Source organism: Corythoichthys intestinalis, chromosome 11 (assembly GCF_030265065.1).
Source record: "Corythoichthys intestinalis isolate RoL2023-P3 chromosome 11, ASM3026506v1, whole genome shotgun sequence".
Lineage (NCBI taxonomy): Eukaryota > Metazoa > Chordata > Actinopteri > Syngnathiformes > Syngnathidae > Corythoichthys > Corythoichthys intestinalis.
In genome coordinates this window covers 45,318,676-45,338,361 of record NC_080405.1, presented here as the reverse complement: position 1 = coordinate 45,338,361, position 19,686 = coordinate 45,318,676, and the positions used below count along the sequence as shown (strand labels likewise).

The 19,686-nt window shown below is 38.7% G+C and overlaps 1 protein-coding gene across 6 annotated transcripts in view; it reads right to left on the bottom strand.

Moving 5' to 3' along the window:
• Nucleotides 1-1,458, bottom strand: part of tlx2 (T cell leukemia homeobox 2) — a 30,385-nt gene extending 28,927 nt beyond the window's left edge. For all 6 annotated transcript variants that reach the window (XR_009064824.1, XR_009064825.1, XR_009064826.1 and 3 more), the window contains exon 1: nucleotides 586-1,458. Coding sequence is in view for 3 of the 6 variants with exons in the window: in XM_057850405.1 (XP_057706388.1) it covers nucleotides 586-1,108 (523 nt within the window). In the remaining 3 variants the exon portion in view is untranslated. The remainder of the gene's footprint in view (nucleotides 1-585) is intronic.
• Between the last annotated feature and the right edge of the window lie 18,228 nt (nucleotides 1,459-19,686).

Sequence of the window (19,686 nt, the reverse complement as noted above, 5' to 3'; positions counted from 1 at the left end):
TACAAATATATATTATTAAATTAAATAAAAATCAACGAACGGAGAAACGATGCAAAAACACATTTTATGACCATTTTAAGGCATATTTCGGGACATTTCAATCCTAGCATATTTAAATAATGATAATAAACATTGTTGCACATGCACGTTGCTCTCGTTATTTATTTTTGATTGTTTTGTTATTTTTTGAAGGGGTTAATTTGTAATAGTTGTAATACAAACGTTTTTGTATAATAAGAGGCTTTTTCTGTTTTACACAATACGAATTTGATGCTAAGCAGATTTTAAAGCACGTGTGCATAATTTGGGTTTATATATTTCATTAAAAGTTTTTTACGAACACTTTATGTGCATCTGTGTTAAAAACGTTGTCAAAACAATTTAATTTGCGCCAAATTTCAAATTTAAAAGCCCATTTTTTTGCACAAGTGCATATTTTTTAGGTCTGTTGCTTTTAAAACATTATTGATAAGTATATGTTTTTGGATCTATAACTAGAATTGTGATGGCAAAAGCATTTTAGTGGTTATTTTGGAATTTCCACGCCCCCGTGGCTGAGAAGTGCTCTTCAATAAAAAGTGTTACCTGTCAGTCTGTCCTTGGCAAACCTCCTGCTGCTCTCCATCCAAGGGAAGGTAAAGTTGCCATTGCCCACATGCCCCATGCCCGGCACCGGGCCAAGACCGGGCGGCGGCTGATGAGCACCGCCCGCCGCCGAGTTGGGCGGCGGCGGTGGAGGCGGCGGCATGGGCCTGTGCGCGGGGACCCGGATCACCCCACCGGCCCCCGCGGGCGCTCCCCCTCCCGCCGCCGCCGAGTTGACGTTGACGTTCATGTTCATGCTGACATTCATGTTCATGTTAACGTTGTAGGAACCCCCCAGGCCCATGGAGCAGGCCGGGTTGTAGACTCCGCCGTACCCGTTGCCGTAGACGGCGTTGGAGGCGGCGGCCAGCGCGGCGTACTCCGGCTCTCCGGTCCGGTTGGGCAACATGTCCGAGCTGTTGAGGATCTGGTCGATGCCGAAACTGATAGGCTCGTGCGGCGGCGGCGCCTGCTGCTGCTGCTGGTGAGTTTGGTTCACCTCCTCGATGCCCGTGTGCTCCATACTCAAATTCTTTTCACAATTAACAAGCACAAGAGTGTTTCTTTCTCACTATATTCGTCGCAGTCTTTTTGATTTCAAGCATCCAGAATGCCTCGCAGCGGTAATAATAATAATAGATCCAGTGCGTAAAACGGCCCCATCATTTGCGTCCAAAGGGGCTACGAGACAGCGTATTCCATTTTACGCGTGCACGGCAGGAGTGGGACACATCACTTACTGACACAAATCCGCGCGTCGGGCCCCCGGAGAGCCTGCGAGGGCCCGTGAACGCTGCTGGCGATCCATGTGCGAAAACTCAACCGGATTTGGAGCCACTTTGCAAGCTCACCGCTGCAGAACGACGAATTGTGTTGTCTTCAAGTGCAGGTAAGAGCAGCCTTTGCGTAAAAGCTGCCATTCGACCGAGCCCCCCCCCCCCTTTTTTTTTCCCTACTCCTCCTCCTCACCTTCATCCTCCCCCTCTTCTCGGTCCTTAGTGGACGTGCTTGCTTCTCTTAAAGAGGCAGCAGTTTTTCTGGTGGCCAAAAAGCTAAACCGTGGCGTCTGTGGCTTTAAATGATGCCCGAGGCCACGATGGAACGCCAATTTGTCCTTTTATCACTTTTATTGGGAATACACAAGGGCTACGTTCATAAAACATACATGAAAAAGGCAGTCAGCATTGTGCATTATTTTCCAAGTATTTTGAGTGTACTCTGCAACTTTGCAATTGACTAATTCTAAAATAAAATAGCACCGCAAATTGATTTTTTTTAAAAAAAAATTGATAAATATTCAAATGTTTTACAAAAACAAACCTTTTTTGTCGCAGACGTTAACGAAAGCAAAACTGCAGAAATGTGGTGAAGTGACTGGAATCGTTTATTATTATTACACTGAAAAAAATAACTGGTGGATATACTTGATAAAATCATTAACAATTTGCACTTACTTCTATTAAGTAAATTTTACTGCTTGCAATATTCAGTTCACAAGCAGTAAAATTTGTATTATTGTTATTATTTATTATATTGCATTTTATATTTGTTTGAGCTGCATTTTGATATTTCGAAATATGATACAAAACAGACTATGTTTTGAAACGCCATTATGAAATTGATAGTATGACGCAATGAGGCATTCGCTTTACATCATGACGTCATTCATAATTGTTAATTCGCTGATTTTTCTAACGTTGTATTCAAGTTTAGTTATTATGCATCATTTTGAAACGTCAAAAGGGGTTAATACCTATGTATCAATGGGATTTGTTAGTCATGAAAACGAATACACATGGTTATTATTGATAAATTGATAAATATACATTCTTCCCACATGGTTCTGGGAATCCAATATCATGTATTTCCCCGACAAGCCAAATAATGATTTATGGTTGCCTTCATCTTTAGATCCACATTAAACATAAACATGACATTTTTGGAAAGTTTCTCAGTTTTGTGAGTAAAACTGATTCCAGAATGACTTGCTTCTGATGGATGGATGGATGCAAATATAGATTAGGAAAAAATGTTCAGTCTGACTAAAGATATATGGCACGAAAGAAAACAAAATCAATATACCAAATGAAAACGTCACATATTTTAACGTGATAAATTTCGCATAATAAATACATTTTACTTTGAAAATTTTAAACACACAACCTGTGCACCTTGTTATGTATCATGTTAAGGCATGAAACTCATCACGTTCAAACGTGAAGCTTAACACGTCATATCATGAAATGCATCACGTTAAAACGTCAAACGATCAAATGTGCCTCTTTAAAATGTGAAATATATTTCGTTTAAATGTAAAATTGTTCACGATGCAATATTTCAGGTTATATTGTTAAATATGTCATGTTAAAACTAGGGCTGTCAAAATTATCGTGTTAACGGGCGGTAATTTTAAAAAAAATTAATCACGTTAAAATATTTGACGCAATTAACGCACATGCCCCACTCAAACAGATTAAAATGACAGTACAGTGCAATGTCTACTTGTTACTTGTGTTTTTTCCGAGTTTTGTCGCCCTCTGCTGGCGCTTGGGTACGACTGATTTTATGGGCTTCAGCACCCATGAGCATTGTGTAATTATTGACATCAACAATGACAGGCTACTAGTTTTTTTGATTGAATATTTTACAAATTTTAAAACGAAAACATTAAGAGGGGTTTTAATATAAAATTTATATAACTTGTACTAACATTTATTTTTTTAAGAACTACAAGTCTTTCTATCGATGGATCGCTTTAACAGGGTGTTAATAATGTTGACACCATCTTGTTGATTTATTGTTATAATAAACAAATACTGTACTTATGTACCGTATGTTGAATGTATATATCCATCTTGTGTCTTATCTTTCCATTCTAACAATAATTTACAGAAAAATATGGCATATTTTATAGCTGGTTTGAATTGCGATTAATTACGATTAATTAGTTTTGAAGCTGTAATTAACTCGATTAAAAAATTTTAATCGTTTGACAGCCCTAGTTAAAACATGAAATGCAAAAAATTAACATGTGGGAAAAAATTTATATTTTGAGTATAACATGTTAAAATGCATAGATAGATAGATAGATAGATAGATAGATAGATAGTAAGCTGCGCGTGGCCTCAATTCAATAAACATGAAAAATGAGTGATAATAAAAGCACGACATGCGCTGCGAGGGAGCTGAAGGAAGGAGGGAGGGAGGGCGGCGGGGAGAGAAAAAAACAAATTTAATATATCAGCGTTTTATTACGCACTTATTTCACTTTGGGCGCGAATGGAGATATGTCTCCGCTGCAAGAGGTGGCTGCAGGGGAAGCATAAAAATCAATTGTGAGCATGCTGCGCGCACGCCCATCATATCCATAAGGCTGGTGGCTGCTGCTATTGTTATGATCATGATAAGGAGGAGGGTGACGACGATGATGATGACAATGGCGGGGAGGGGCCTGTTTACATGCTGCAAATGAATTCAATGTAAACATAATATGTCATGTGTCACCTAGACACCAACAAGGCACAAGTACAATATATTTTTCATAGAAAACCTGTTGGAAGTTATTCCTGAATTATAAACTTATGTAGTATAAAGGTATTTCGACAAAAATATTTTCGTTGTTTTATTACACTCGCATACGTTAAGAAATATGATAAGAAAGATGCAGAATGTACTTAAAAGCTTTCTTAAAAATGTATGGCATTTCCGTTCAAGGAATGAGTATAGCCTAATTTTACAAGTGTCCCATAAACTGGAAGAAATCATTTTGCGTATGTGCAATATGAATGAATAAAAATACATTTGAAATAAATCTTGAAACAATGAAATCACTTCAAATATGTTGCCCCCCCTAATAAATAATATAATGGCAAAAAAAAAAAAAAAAAACTTTTCCTCCCTAGAATATTTTAGTGGGGGTTTCAAAAATGTTTTAGGATATTTTATCATTAATATATGGCGGAAAACACTAAGGTGACTTGAAGTTCCGCCCCCAATTTGGCCAAATTTCAAAATTGGCCAAATTTTCTGGGGGAAGAAACATTTTGAACAGGAGGGCATTAAAAAAATAAAATAAGAATAAACAGCAAAACCCTATAACTGGAGGCGAGAGCATGAAAGACGCCATGATTTTAACGAGATATTTTCGCGTACTTCCCTTGTTTCGATCTAAAAACTCCACGTAGCATTTATCACTGAGTGTCAAGACACAGCTGTGAATGGCCACAGTCGGATTTTGGGGAGATTTTATGGGTGAAACATGGTAATATACAACAAGGGTCGCGATGGTGAAATTCCAGACATCAAGGAGTCGAGATTTTATTTTTTTCATATTTATCCTTTTAACCGTTTTTTTGTTTGTTTGTGTGTTTGGATCGATTATTTATCATCTAAAAAATCGGGGAAAAGGCGAAAGTAACAAAAAAATTACAGTTAAGCGATAGGCGATAGTTATGAGGTAGCTATCCGTGACTTATTTACAGACACCATTTTTTTTTCATTGTGACGTAATTTGTTTAAAATATGAGAGTGAATAATTTTTTTAAGTCTTTTTTTTTTTTAAACGAAATATTAGACATCGATTAATGATTCTAAGCTAAAAATGACAGACATTTTGAATAATATAATTACTTACCTTTTTATGGCTGGGTTGAAACAAAAGCGGTTGCGCGACATCTGTAAACGGGGGTTTCCAGGGTAAAACGGACAAATTAAAAAGAGTTCGGGGGCTTAATGCGCCATGAATCTGGTATGGCAGCATATAGACATATTGTTCTATCAAATACAACAGTTGTTTTGACTTAAAATGCAGCAGTTGAGTTTAAAGAGCGGTGCAAGAGCAGAAATTTCTTTTTTAGTCTTGTTTATGTTTTCCGCCATATAGTGAATGCGTTTCTTTTTATACATTACACAATACATTTTTGCTTTTTCCAACTGAAGTATAATTGAATAATATTTTGTTGTAATTTATTGTAGCATTGTGGTTTTGGTTTTCAGATAAAAAGGGAAATATGCCTGTTCTTTTATTATTATGATGATTATTATTATTATTATCAAATGAAACGATTAAAAAGATTTTTAAAAATTTTTTTAGATAAAATTATTCATTTTTAAGGGAAGTATATAAAGTTTACCCCCTGGCAAAAATTCACATTACTAATGCCCCCAACTCTACGTGAAAAATGAGATGAAGAAATATTTTTAACATTTATTAAACATCTTTGTTTTTAACTACACTTCCCAGATAGCAGACCGACATTGAATAAACGTTGATTTTCCATCAAAATCATCAGGATGGTTGAGAATTTTCGACGTCAAGTGACATTGAAACAACGTTGGTTGGGTTAACATTGTTTTATAGTTGATGAACTAATATTGACAAATAGTTGATTTATGATTGACCGGGAAATTTGATAGAAAAGTCATTGAATTATGGATGACCGGGCGTTTTGATCGAAAACATAACATTGATTCACTGTTGTTCCAATATTATTAATAATCGAAATGACGTTTAGGTTTTGAAGGGATTTCAACGATGAAACAACATTAATTGAGGGTGCAAAAGTGACGTTGATGACAGCGAAATGTTGATCCAACATCTTTTCAACGTCGGTCTGCTATCTGGCTTATAACATTGAGCTTCGTGAGAGGGCCAAAATATAGGACTACAGTAGCTTCCTCCAACAACAATCACAATATATTGCAATCAACAATTTTTAAATGCTATTTAAACGAAAAAATCCAATTAACACTCTTTGGCTGCCATTGACGTCCAACTGGGAGGGGATGTGTGAGAGTGACTTGTAGTCCATTGTTATCGGAATATAAACGATGCTAGTTCCCATGCTTGCTCGGTTCTGGTTGTATGGCGAGAGTTGGATTACATTAGGGCGCATTTGCGGGGTCCTCAACGCGCCTCAGGGGGAAACCTGGCGCCTCCTGCCCGGAGCAGACGACTCGAAACCGGCCAGAGTGGAAGAGGAAGGAGGGGTGAGGGTCGTGGGGGACGAAAAAAAAAAAAAAAAGTAAATGCAGGCTGGGGCCGATTGATGGATGTCATATTGCTGCATGCACTGACAAGCTCAAGAAAGCGAGGTCATTTGGTTCAGCAGCATTATGATGATTATTATTTTTATGATGATTGTATTGGGTTGACAAGCTCAAGGCTACATGCTAATGTATTATTAATATTGCTAACATTATTACTGGCAAGCACGCCATGTATTAATATTGCTTTTAGGGTTTGTTTTTAAAGTGATGACAATGACAAGCTCGCGGCAAGCAAGTCATTTATTTTTGTTATTGTTGCTACACTTAAGAAGCTCAAGGCAAACTAGTATTTTTGCTAATAATAAATATTGTTTTTATCCTTCAAAAGCTGAAATCAAGCAGCATTTAAAATTAATTTTGAAATGTACAGCTCAAAACATGTATGATAGATCAACATTACGTTTTATTAAACTGATTAGCTCAAACTATAAGCAGGTAAATCTATGTTTTTTTTTTTTTTTTTTGTAATTTGTTTCGTAATTTGTTTATTTATTTTCTGAAAGCCTAGAATTTATATTCCGCTGAAAAATGACCCAGGAATTTTCACTTCATCCGTCCTCCTCCTTCTCTTCGTCTTCGTGTTGCTCTTCCTCTCATATCGATCGTGCGTCGTCGCGCTTCTTTTTATTGAGTAAGTTGCTGCAGCTTCAAGTGAATTAAAGCCCCGCAGCCTCCAGTGAGGCGTTTACGTGAACGTCATTGAGTTGGATCAAAGAGCATCTCTTTCATTTACTTCTTTTCATCCCAGCGCAGCGTTTGTTATTGTGGTTTTTGAATCGCGACTGAGGTCCGCTCAGTGATTGTGTGCTGGAAAACGGGGTTAATGTTTCATTGCGCATGCGCAGGAAAAAGCCTAATTGGCCGTATCATTGACTTTTGTCTTGTTTACAAAAGCGCTAATTGAATTTCCGTGGCTGGCAGCGAATGGGTTAGCGTGCATATAGCCGCCTGTCATAGCCGACATTGGGATGCCCAATCCCGGCAGGGAGCAGCAGGCTGCCCCGGGGCAATCCTGGAGGAAGGGAGGGATGAGAGGACATCTGTCTGCATCAGGTGGACGGCTCCTTTTTTGAGGGGAGGGGGGGCATAATGCACACCTATACATATATGATGGAGATCATTACAGTAGTTGAGGGATGTTTTTGCATTACCGTAATTCATAAATTGCAGTTTAATTTTTAATGTTCATCCTACTTAGTCGCAGTTTATAAATGGATGACATTATTCCTAAACAAACAAATACACAAAAAACACATTATTTATTTTTAAATTCGTCATTTTGTTTTTTTAGTACTTTTTATGTATTTGTTGTGCGTATTTGACATATGCTTATTCTGCATTCCACTTAGTTGACGAGTTAAATAATTTTTCCTTCTAAAGTGGAATTCTTCGTTCGTTTATCATTTAGACACCTTGATCTTTCTTCATTTTTAATTATTGAAATGTATTTTTAATTTTAGTTTGGTTTTTAAGCAGTTATCCTATGCTGAAAAGGTCATTATTATTACAGTTTTTAATATGAACGATTTGAAAATGAATAAAGTGTCATATATGCAAGTAAAGTAATATACATGTTAAACTGAAGTAATTTTAATGGTGTCAGTGGAGCCTACATGTAATTCATGCAAGTATTTTTTTAATCTATCATTAAGTTACAAATATTTTGCAGTGGTGGTTTGAAATGGGAGTGACCGGCCTAAGAAAATTTTTGCAGCATAAGACTCAACTATTATTGTTTGTTTTGTTTGGTTTGCTTTGAATTGCCTGGTGGCAGTCAACTCAACTCGGTTCACAATGGGCAATGATTTAGTTTCAATCACACTACAGTTGCTATTAAGCCTGTCGCAATATCCAATAATTCCATTTATCGCGCGATAAATAAAAATGAAGGCGGTAATTTTTCCGCTGCGATTTATCGCATCGCGAGCACGTGCGTGTGCGCGTGCGGCAGACATGCTGTTAAAAGTTCGGATTCCTCGTTACCAACTGCGTAAAATGCATCTTCCTTCCAGGTCCGGCAAAAACTACTGACGGAGCCAGTCGTTCCCATTATATCCTATTGTTCAATGTATACCGGCCGCATCAGTGCTACGGAGTGAATGTGGACCATCTATGGCGCGCCGGTGTTGTTGACGTGTGGACGCTCCCGTCAGGAGTGACATTACACGCGGGGCGGCTATTCTTCGGCACAACGCCGGATATTTACAACGAAGTCCGCCAAAACACTGTTACCGACTTGGCTGCTACGAACAACCTCGCTTTGACAACGAACAGCTGCTTCAAACTCGTCCTGATTATGAAAGTCGATTGTCATATACTGGTGTTGTGTAGTAATGAGCAGACGTGACTTCAGCGGCGCTTGCTAACTTTTTTAATGCGCGCACGCACTAGATATCATGAAATGGCAAACTAGATGTGCTACGTCCCATGCCATTGGCTACGTGCGCCCAGAGTGATTATGGGACACGTAGTCCATATACTACATCGATGAATTCGAAACTGTCATGACTGAATGGAAGTTAAGAAGGCCAAATCAATCCATACCAGTGACAATAGATAATGTTGCAAGTATTGTTAATTCAGTACGTTACACAGATGGATTCGGACCACCAATAGGATGTCTTGCTCATGTAGTGAACCTAGCTGCTAAGAGAGCTGTAGCAATCAACAGTGTGCCCTGCCTCACTTTACAAACAGTAAAGATTGTTCTCAGCACTTTTATACAAATTTTTTTCAGATCAGTAAGAAGTAAGCACATAAATATTATGCACTAAAATGCATGTTTAAACGATGGCAATTTAATTTTTGCTCGTTAGCAAAAACAAACAAACAACAACAACAACAACAAAACGAAACAAAAAATATAATTATTTTTTTTTTACAGAGCATTAAATGTATTGAATCGGATCGAAAATCGTGCCCACCGTATCAAAAATCGTACCGAACCATGACTTAACTGTATCGTTGCATCCCTATGGAACACCATTGTAGAAGCTATGACGGGAAAAGTTTTCATTTGCCTAAATGCTTAAGTTATTAAGTGCAATTTTTTTTAAAACACGTTTTATTTATTCTGTGTTTCTGTGCGGTATCAATATTGTTGTTTTTTACTTAAGAGGCATGGTCTATTGTTTTTAGTTGTGATTTCTTAAAAAGTATTTTTGAATTTAAGAGTAAATATTTATCGCGTTTAAATGGGTGTACTTGATCTATTAATATATACTGTATTCTCACTGTGTTATAGTAAATTGGTTTTTAAAAAATTTGGGGGGTACAATAATATCGCATATCGCAATAATTTATTAGAACAATTATCGCACACTAAAATTTGTTATCGCGACAGGCCTAGTTGCTATTGTTTTTTTTTTGTTTGTTTTTTAATTAACAGTTAAACTAATTCATTTGTGTATTAACATGTTTGAAAATATTAAAAACAAAATGTCATTTCATACAGGTGTTTACTGTATATCTCAGGTCACACATTAAAGTATATTGGTATACACATATTAAAGTCTATTGGTACACACCTGGCTTACAGACAATATCAGAGTACTTTCCTTATCCCCAATAGGGAATTTGGTGGATGAGATAAAATCCTCTATTAATTGAGTTTAACAAAAGAACAATGAGTCAAGTTGTGCTCAACCTTATAATGAAGTAATTATAACATCTGAAAAAAGTGCATAACCTCTAAACACAAATAAGGAAACCATTGAAGACATCAATGAGAACATCTGTGAGACAAGTTGGTACCCGAGGGTAGATAAGGAGCTGATTGGCTGACACTGGAGTAAATAGGGATGCTGATTGGCTGACAGGAAATGAAAAAAGGAAGTGAAGAAGCAAAGTCAATTGGAAGAAAAACATATTGAAAACAACCACACGCAATGAGGCCAAAACATAAAAAAATAACAGTTTAGAAAATTTGAAGTTAATCTGCAAAAATGAGGCCAACCCCGCCCCCTCCCTTTTTATCACCCCTCCCCTCAATGAATTTATTATTGTCGTCAGGAGGGGGAATAAAAGGCAGAGGGAGGAAGACGAGAAGAGAGCGAGCACATTAGGCCTGAGGGTGCATCATTATTAGAGAGACACAACCCCCACCCCCTCCCTTTCATCCAATCAGAGCGAGCGGTCGAAGGACAAACAGCCAAGCTTCCCCCTAATTACGCCATGATACAATGCAATATTCCTGGCCGGCTATTCCCACATAAATCTATTGGGTGGCCCATTAAAGCTGCAGCGGGTGGGATCATTTACATGGCGGCGCTCCTGCTACACAACACTACATGTTTTTTTCTGTCTCTTTTTTTATTTTGAAACCCCCCTCGTCACCCCCACACCCCCAGGTGGAGCTGCAGCGCTAACTCAACGTAATGTCTCGCAAATTAAAGTATCGCCGGGTCTTGCGCTACGCCATCAGATAAATGCGCTCCATTAGGGGGGCCCCAAGCCAGGCGCCCTAACAATTGATTGCTTGTTTGCGTCCATCGACACGCACAGAAGACGCATGTGCGTCGGCTCCGGTTGCTCAAGCGATTTCAGATTTAGTTTTTGTCATCTCTTTCACTGCTGTTGACGACTCTTAACTTACCAAAAATCTAAGCGTTCACTGCCACTGACAAGGACAGGGCTACCTCGACATACGATCGCTTCGACACACGATCTTTTGGACACACGACGTAAAATTTGACTCGCCATTTGTTTTTACATCTGACGATATACTCGAAATAAGACTATTTATGACAGCGGCGCAGTTTCTTTGTTTTCCTGTAAAACGGACGCAGGGCGGATTTTCTTGTGAGAGAAATCAAAATGGGTTCTAAGAATGTTAGTGCAGGTGGTGAAAAAAAAGGAAAAAGGTGATGCTTACCATTGAAATGAAGTTGGAAATGATAGAAACATATGAACATGGTGTGCGCATCCGTGAACTGGCTCGACAATATGGCCTTAGAATGTCGACGGTCCTCCTTCGACCTCTATTCGCCAGTCTTTATAAGTTAAGGTGACAATTATTATTGTGGTAACATCGCTAAATAAATTGCCAGCTTCGTCAGGTTTCTAATTATTTATTTCATCAACTTGTGCAACACAACATGCCTACTGTCCGTGGCAGCTGAACATAAAAAGTGAAAGTAAAAATACTTATCTCACTCTGTCAAGTCAGCCACGCGATGCGTTTGGGTACACCACGCAAAACACATTTGTCATATTAGAATCCGATTTGTTACATTATTACAGGTATTATTATTAGGGATGTCCCGATTCAGGTTTTTGCACCTCCGATACCGATATTGTTTTGCTCTTCCGATCCGATACAGATACTGGCCGATACCGATACCGATACCGATACCGACCTATCTGAGTATGTGTTAAAGTTTAAAGTTATTTAGCCTCCTTACTTAGTTGTCAGACTCATGTTGAAAAGGGTTTTAGTACTCTTAATAACAACTAGCCAGCTGAATTGGGTGAGTTTGAATAACACACAACGGTTGGTAACAAGAAACTGACCTGTTTATTCAATGACAAACACAAAACATTATAAATAAACAGAAATGGCATAGTCAGTTGTAAAACTTGCCAATAATATTGTAAACTGTCTTAAAAAAGCAAAATACACAAACAACCTCAGTGGAAAATCCCACAAACCCCCCAAGCTATTAGATGCTTTTAATGTTTCGTGCATTAGTTACAATAAATGTATAAAAAGCCTCTCAGGTTTAAATAAACAACTATTTCAGTATCAAGTTAACATTTTAAAACCGTAAATAAAATACTCAAGTCCCCATTCTGTATCAGCAGCTTTAAACTACATTCAATTCATTTAATTTTGCGAATCAACTGTTAAAGTTGTTAAAATTGCTCCCGTTATTCCATAATTTCCCTTCTGTCTACTTTCGACATGTTAAAGTTTTAAAAATGTTTTGATGATAGATTCAATTCAAGATTTTGCCGATTTAGGAGTATTTTAGATAAAAAGTTAATTAGGTTCGCTTGGAAGGTTCACAACAGCCTACTCAGGAAGTCTCTTGCTTTAAGATGGCGGCTGTTTACGAACGCATCTAGTTTTCCATACTTCAATGTTGCTAACGCAGTCGAGTCTGTCATTGTGCATCTAGTTCTATATACATATGATATCTATTACATACAGTAAAACGATGTTGACGTAGTTTGTAGCGGCTGTCAGCAGCAGTCAGGTATTCTTGTGTTTTTTATCCAGCGGCATGAGTTGAGCTAAAGCCGTGAGTCGAGCATCGGCATTACCCGGGTCTATGACAAGATTGATGTTTACTCTCGGGACGCGATGCGGTCCGTTTCTCATTGCGTCCCGAAGACCGCGCTGTGTATTAGTTCTGCTTTACTTGACATATTTCAATAATCGGAATTTGGATGTTTGTGAATCGTTCTCGAATCTTCCACGGCCGAATCGCTAAGGATGTAATGACGGCTGAGCATGTTGTACCGTGGTTCTAATTGTTGGATGGTGCGTCTTTACTCACGTGAGATAATGGCTCGTCATCCAGAATGAATTCTTCGACTCTTGTTATTCCCTGGGCTTTGGGACTGTCGAGCGCCAGTTTGTCACGAATAGTAAACGTTTCTGCCAGTGTTAGTTGCGTAGGACCTTTCTTTTTGTCTTCGGTTTTCTTAACATACTCCTCATATTGTTTGTGGTGGTATGTCGCTAAATGCTTGATTAGGTTGGTTGTATTAAAACTTCTTACAGCTTTACCACTACGCTTGACTCTATTGTGGCATATGTTGCACTCTGCCTCTTCTTCTTTGTCGTCCTTTAAGGTGAAATGATCCCACACAGCTGACATTTTTACCGATGAAGTCTCTCGGTAAATTGGGAGACGGTAGTGTAAATGTAGTGTGTTGAAGGTGTGCCGTAAAATGCGGACCGGATTTTAGGGAAATCGAAGCAAAAACTGGAATGGATTATGTAAATCGGTGCGCTGGAAAACCCGGACCGGAATTTAAAAAAAAAACTGGATCAGAAGTCTGGATCGGAATTTTTCCGTGTTCCGATCCGATACCGATGCACATTTTTTTACCCATATCGGCGTCCGATCCGATCCAAATATCTCATCGGGACATCTCTAATTCCGACTTCCGGAAATTCGGGTTACATCGCAAAGCGTAGGAACGGAACTTGTTCGTAAACCAGGGACTACCTGTATTGCTAGTTTAGGTGAAGTTTAACGGATTGTGTTAAACGTGTACAAAATATATTAAAAGTGATCAAAGGCCCTTAAATCGAAATCGAATCTTGGAAGACTGTAACCTCAATAAATATCGTATCATTATCCAAAAAGTCTGTATCATAATGTCATAAAATTGGTCATTTACACACCTAATGATATAGCATCACGTGTCTTGATAGTAACAGAGTTCCAACAGGCGCTCAAGCTGACCCTCCCAGTTTAAATGGGTTGGACGTCTATCATTGTTAATGGCAATGAATGAGTTAAGAGAATTCATTCGGCACTTGGTTTATTAAAACAAAGTAACAAAACAAAATGAACCGCGCGAGTTGATCAGTCAACTGTTGAAACATGGCGTGTTTCAACATGATTTCATTAGTTGCCGTCTCAAACAATTAGGGGGAACGCCACCCACGTTTTTAATCAGTGGTAACAGAACACCGTTTTGTTGTTAAAAAAATAAATAAAAAATAAACAAAATGATGACGGCTGTATAAATTGCATGGCGTTCCATCAGCACGTCCCGGTCGTAATTTAATAATTTAATAATCATAAGGCGGCTGTAGTGAGTCCGCGAGGAGCCCGCTAGGATATTTGCGCATTAATTGATGTTTAGCGCGAGAGAGGTCTCACAGGTGCTGATTGCAGGTGCAATCATGAGAACGCCCTGCCGTTGACCCCACGCCCCCTTCCTCACTCAACCTCGCTGCTAACCCCCTGTCGCCCCACTACCTTGCCTGCACGTTACTCATGTATGATCATAGAATAGAACGGAATAAGCGGTATTTAAAGACAGCAATGTGGAAATTTCTGGATTTGAACTGCAAAATTGACGTACTGTGAATGGCAAACATCATCAATCTCTATATGGAACAACATTAGCAGTACATCTACAATAACAATCAGCAGTGTATTGAAAAATCCACATACGTGAATAATAAACATATTGTATGCATTTGCAGATAGGTCATTGTACAGTAGTCAGAAAGTGGTTAACTTCGCCCTAAGCCTCTTCTACCCACCCTTGATACTTGCCTGTGGAATGTTCCAAAAAATTGGCTTCTTTAACGCTCTTTAACATTCCAAGTCTATTGTTATTACTGTCCCATCTTTTTGGGAACAGTCATCAAATTTAAAATAACAGAATATCATTTGCAAAAAGAAAAACAACTAGGCCTGACAGCAGGAGTGAACGGGCCCTCGCAATTTGGCGCAACTCGAACGAACACCGCGAAAAGCGGGGGAGTACAATTTTTTTTTTCTCGCTGTATTCCCTCGTTTTTATTTTATTTTTTCATAAAAACCGCGAAAAACGAGGGAATACAGCAAAAAAAAAAATTCACTGTACTCCACTTTTCCGCGAAAAACGAGGGAATACAGCGGGAAAAAATTCACTGTTCCCCCCGTTGTTCGCTGTTTTTGCGTTTTTCATTGGAATCGAGGTTCCACTAAAAGTTAACACTTTGGACAAAAAGTAAAAAATGTAGATTTCCAGGTGTCCTAAGTGTACTTTCAAATACTGCAAACTTACAATTGATTAAGTAGCTCCATGTTTTTCCCCCGTCAAATTTGAGGAAATTCAAGATCATAAAATATGAGAAAAATGACAGAGAAGCCACAATTCTTAGGGGTGGAAGTTAGTTGGGTGCTGGTAGCCCGGCCTCTAAGGCTTGGTTCATACTGCAGGTCTTAATGCACAATTCCGATTTTTTGTCATATCCGTTTTTTTTTTTGGCGTGCCCGTTCACACAGCCTTTGTCCATTGAGCCCCTTCAAGTATTATTATTATTATTATTATTATTACATTATTAAACAAAAGTCCTTAAATAACAATCCTTCACTCAAACAAACGTAATTGTGACTATCATTTATGGAAAATTAACCCTCGTGAGGAATAAGCAGCATGGAAAATGAATGAATGAATGAATTTATGGAAAATTAGTTCCACCTCAGTGCCACCCATGTTATTGCATTTAGCATCTGATAATATGAAAGCTTATCAAACAGGCAAATTAGTTTTTCACTGCTCATGAGGGGCCTGCTTACAAAGGTTAGGCTTCGACACAACTTTAACGTGCAAGTCTTTAAGGTGAGTGTTTAGTCATAAATCTTGCAAAATGGAAAATAGAAAAATGTTCAGAGAAAATACCTACAATGTAAAAAGAAGTTAGATAAATCGGCAGCATAATATTTAGTGAATAAATGACACATTTACCACCTACCATTATTTTCGGACTATAAGCCGCTACTTTTTTCCCTCATTTTGATACCTGTGGTTTATAGTCCAGTGCGGCTTATTTGTTGATTTTTTTTTTTTAGGTAACACTTTATTTGACAGCGGTGTCATAAGACTGTCATAAGATCATCAAAATTATGACATGACACTATCATGGACATTACTGAATGCTTATGTCATTAAGTGTCATTTGGCAAATTATGTCACTAACTCAATTTTTGTCCATCTTGGATCTTTTGCATCCATTCAAAAGTGAGATCATTTGCCGGATAACATTTAATGACATCTGTTATAAGCATTCATGAATGCTCAGGACAGAGACATGTCATAATTATGATTGTTAAATGACAGTCTTGGCACCACTGTCAAATAAAGTGTTAGTAAATACCATAACGAGCAATTGATGAAACAATTGGAACAGTAACTGAAGAAATATTTAGCACAGAACATGATTTTTGATTGTTATTTACATCTGTAGCGCTGCAATGCATGCTAAGAGGCATGTTGCTGTCAACAGCAGGTGGCAGCAGAGGTTGACTGTCTCCCCCAAGGGAGCAGTGATGGCCAAATGAAGCTTCTTGAAGCAATAAAGCTTTGCACTAATTGGTTCAAAGTTTAATGATGGTTCATTTGGTCTTATAACAGTCGGTCGTATGATGCCGCTGTCAAATAAGGTTGTACCGGTTAATATCTTTTGGTGTAAATATCCCATGATACAGTGAGTAGATGCGGCTTATAGTCCAGTGCGGCTTATCTACGAACAAATGCCGCTTTCGTGGCAAATTGGTGGGCTGCGGCTTATAGTCAGGTGCGCCTTATAGTGCGAAAAATTAGGGTATCTATATAAGAAGTTGAAAATGAAATAAATATGAACTGTATGGCCTTTCAGTGATGGAGGGACACTGATAGCATGTGAAATAAAAGGGAAAGCAGCAAATTCCTTGTAGGAGTCCAAACAGGAACAAGACGTTGGACCATGAATATTGTGAATACAAGTTTTTTTTTTTTTTTTTTTTAATCAGGATCGAGAGGAGGCCTGGTTGGCTCCAGTGCTGGCCCAGGCGGCTAATTACATTTTCCACCCTGACAAGAATGGAGCATCCCTTCCTATGTTATTAATCATAATGAGGGGGAATATAATAAGCCGCCATTCATCACACCGTTGACAGTCATCGTTTGCCATTTGCAAGGCCGAACATTCTTCTTTTAATGGCCCCAAACTGAATTAATGTACACCGAGTCAGATGCCCATAATCAATTGCGGATGAGATTTAGGACCTTTTAGCTGCACATTGCTTGATTTCCCATGGACGCCCATCGATAACGTTAGTTGTCCAAGAGAGCGCTAGAGGTGTTTATGTGCTCTGCATGCATTACTCAATAAAGTGGTTGGAAACAGCAGATAAATCATGTTACGCCACGTTTATTTAACACCCAACTTTTGTCAGAAGTCTACTTTCACAAGATTTTTAGGGCACATTTTAGATATGAGATCAGTCCAGTTTGTAAGCCCACACAAGAGGTTTCTGGTAGAAGCAGTTGCATTTTGATAAAGTAACCCATGTCCTACCGCTTATTACTAAAAAAGGTAGAATCAAAATTATTTTTCCAGGTAAAGAAGAGGAATTGTTCTTTCATTTGGAACATTCGATCTTTATGTAATCATTGAACATAATGTTTTGTGAATCTTGGACAATCAATCCAAATGTACTCAAAAGCTGCCAATATGCGGTTGGCGAAGCTGAAAATGGCTGGCAGTGAATGTTAATAAGTTCTTCTCCCATTGTGAAAAGTTTCTTGGCTTTAGCATTACGGTTCGCCACGAGGTATGATGCTCTCAGTGCATTAATTCGCTTTTGTTGATGTAGTGGCCCGCACTAATTGTTTCTGTCCATTGTGCTCGCATTTTTGTGTTTCAAAAAAATCCAAACGCTTATTCATTATTCCAGGGTGCTTCGTCTCTATGTGCTGAAGCAGCTTTGAAGGCCTCATTGCCTCGTTTGCTAACTTATGGCGACATATTATGCGGAGTGGACTTCGGGTAGGCTCCCTTTTCTGACTCGTCACGTGGCCTTTTCCGTATGAAAAGCTGTCCAAAGAGGTCTGTTTTTCAGTCATTTTCGCTAGCATGTGGGCCTTTTTTTTCCGGGAACAAATCTGAAGCGCCTACGTCATACGTCATTACCGAGGACAAGCGCACATACAGTGTATCACAAAACTGAGTACACCCCTTGCATTTCAGCAGATATTTAAGTATATCTTTTCATGGGACAACACTGACAAAACTACACTTTGACACAATGAAAAGTAGTCTTTGTGCAGCTTATATAATAGAGTTAATTTATTTTCCCCTCAAAATATAGCCATTAATATCTAAACCCCAGGCAAAAAAAGTGAGTACATCCCTTAGAAACTACATCCCTAAATGTCCAAATTGAGTACTGCTTGTCATTATCCCTCCAAAATGTTCATCATCAAACAGCTGTCACTTCCGCGTTGTGTCAGCTGTCACTTCCGCGTTGTGTGAATCTCAGCAAATCGACGACTGAAGACTGCCACATTTTCTTTTTGAATTACAAAGAACTTTGGTTGCTCATCTGGCTCATCTTTAGATTGAGCGTTCGGTGAGCGGTAAAAGGATTGTGGTGCTGTCAACTCTGATCGGCCCGTGCGGTCCCCCGAGCGAGATTGGCGTGCAAACTATGCTAGCAGCAAGACGGCGGATACCATAGACGCTAAAATTATGAAACACTAAACTTAAAAAGCGTTGTAAGGAATCAGACGGACCATAAAAAAAAAAGTGGCGGAAAAAAGGCCAGGAAATGGGACCGAAAAAAACCCCAATCGTAGAAGACTCGGAGGAGATAAAAAGAACACTGGAGTTTCTCTCGCAGGACGTGAACGACATTAAAATAAAGCAAGATATGATTCTGAATCTTGTAAAAGAGGTCGCCGATCTATGTGCGCGGCTTGTGGAAAGAGACAAAAAGGTGGCGGAGCTGGAAAGAAAGCTCGAAGATCTGGAGCAACACTCGAGAGCGAATGATGTCATTGTGACTGGATTAAAGCTTCAACCGCGTTCATATGCTCAGGCGACAACAATGGGAACAAGACAAGAGGTGCAAATAAGTGACTCGGACAGCAGCTCTGCAGAACAGCAGGTGATGGCTTTCCTTGCATGAAGAAACATACACGTGGATACCAATTCGATTGAAGCGTGCCATCCTCTTCCCATGAAAGTGAACAATCTACCAGCAGTGATCATGAGATTCACAAACAGGAAGAACAAAGTAGCTCTGATGAAACAAGGAAAAAAGCTCAAAGGTACTAATGTCTATCTAAATGACCATCTAATCAAAAGAAATGCTGATATCGCCAAAAAAGCAAGAATCTTAAGGAAGCAAAACAAAATTCAGAATACTTGGGTTATGAACTGTAAAGTATATATCAAACTTAATGGCCCACCCGAAAATGCTAAAATACTAGTTATTAGAAACATTGAAGAACTGAACAAGTATGAAGGAGTGCAATAGTGGGTCAATAAGGGTGAAACAGCTCACCAGATATTATACAGGTATTTTCGTATAATGTCACCAATCTGAATTAGTT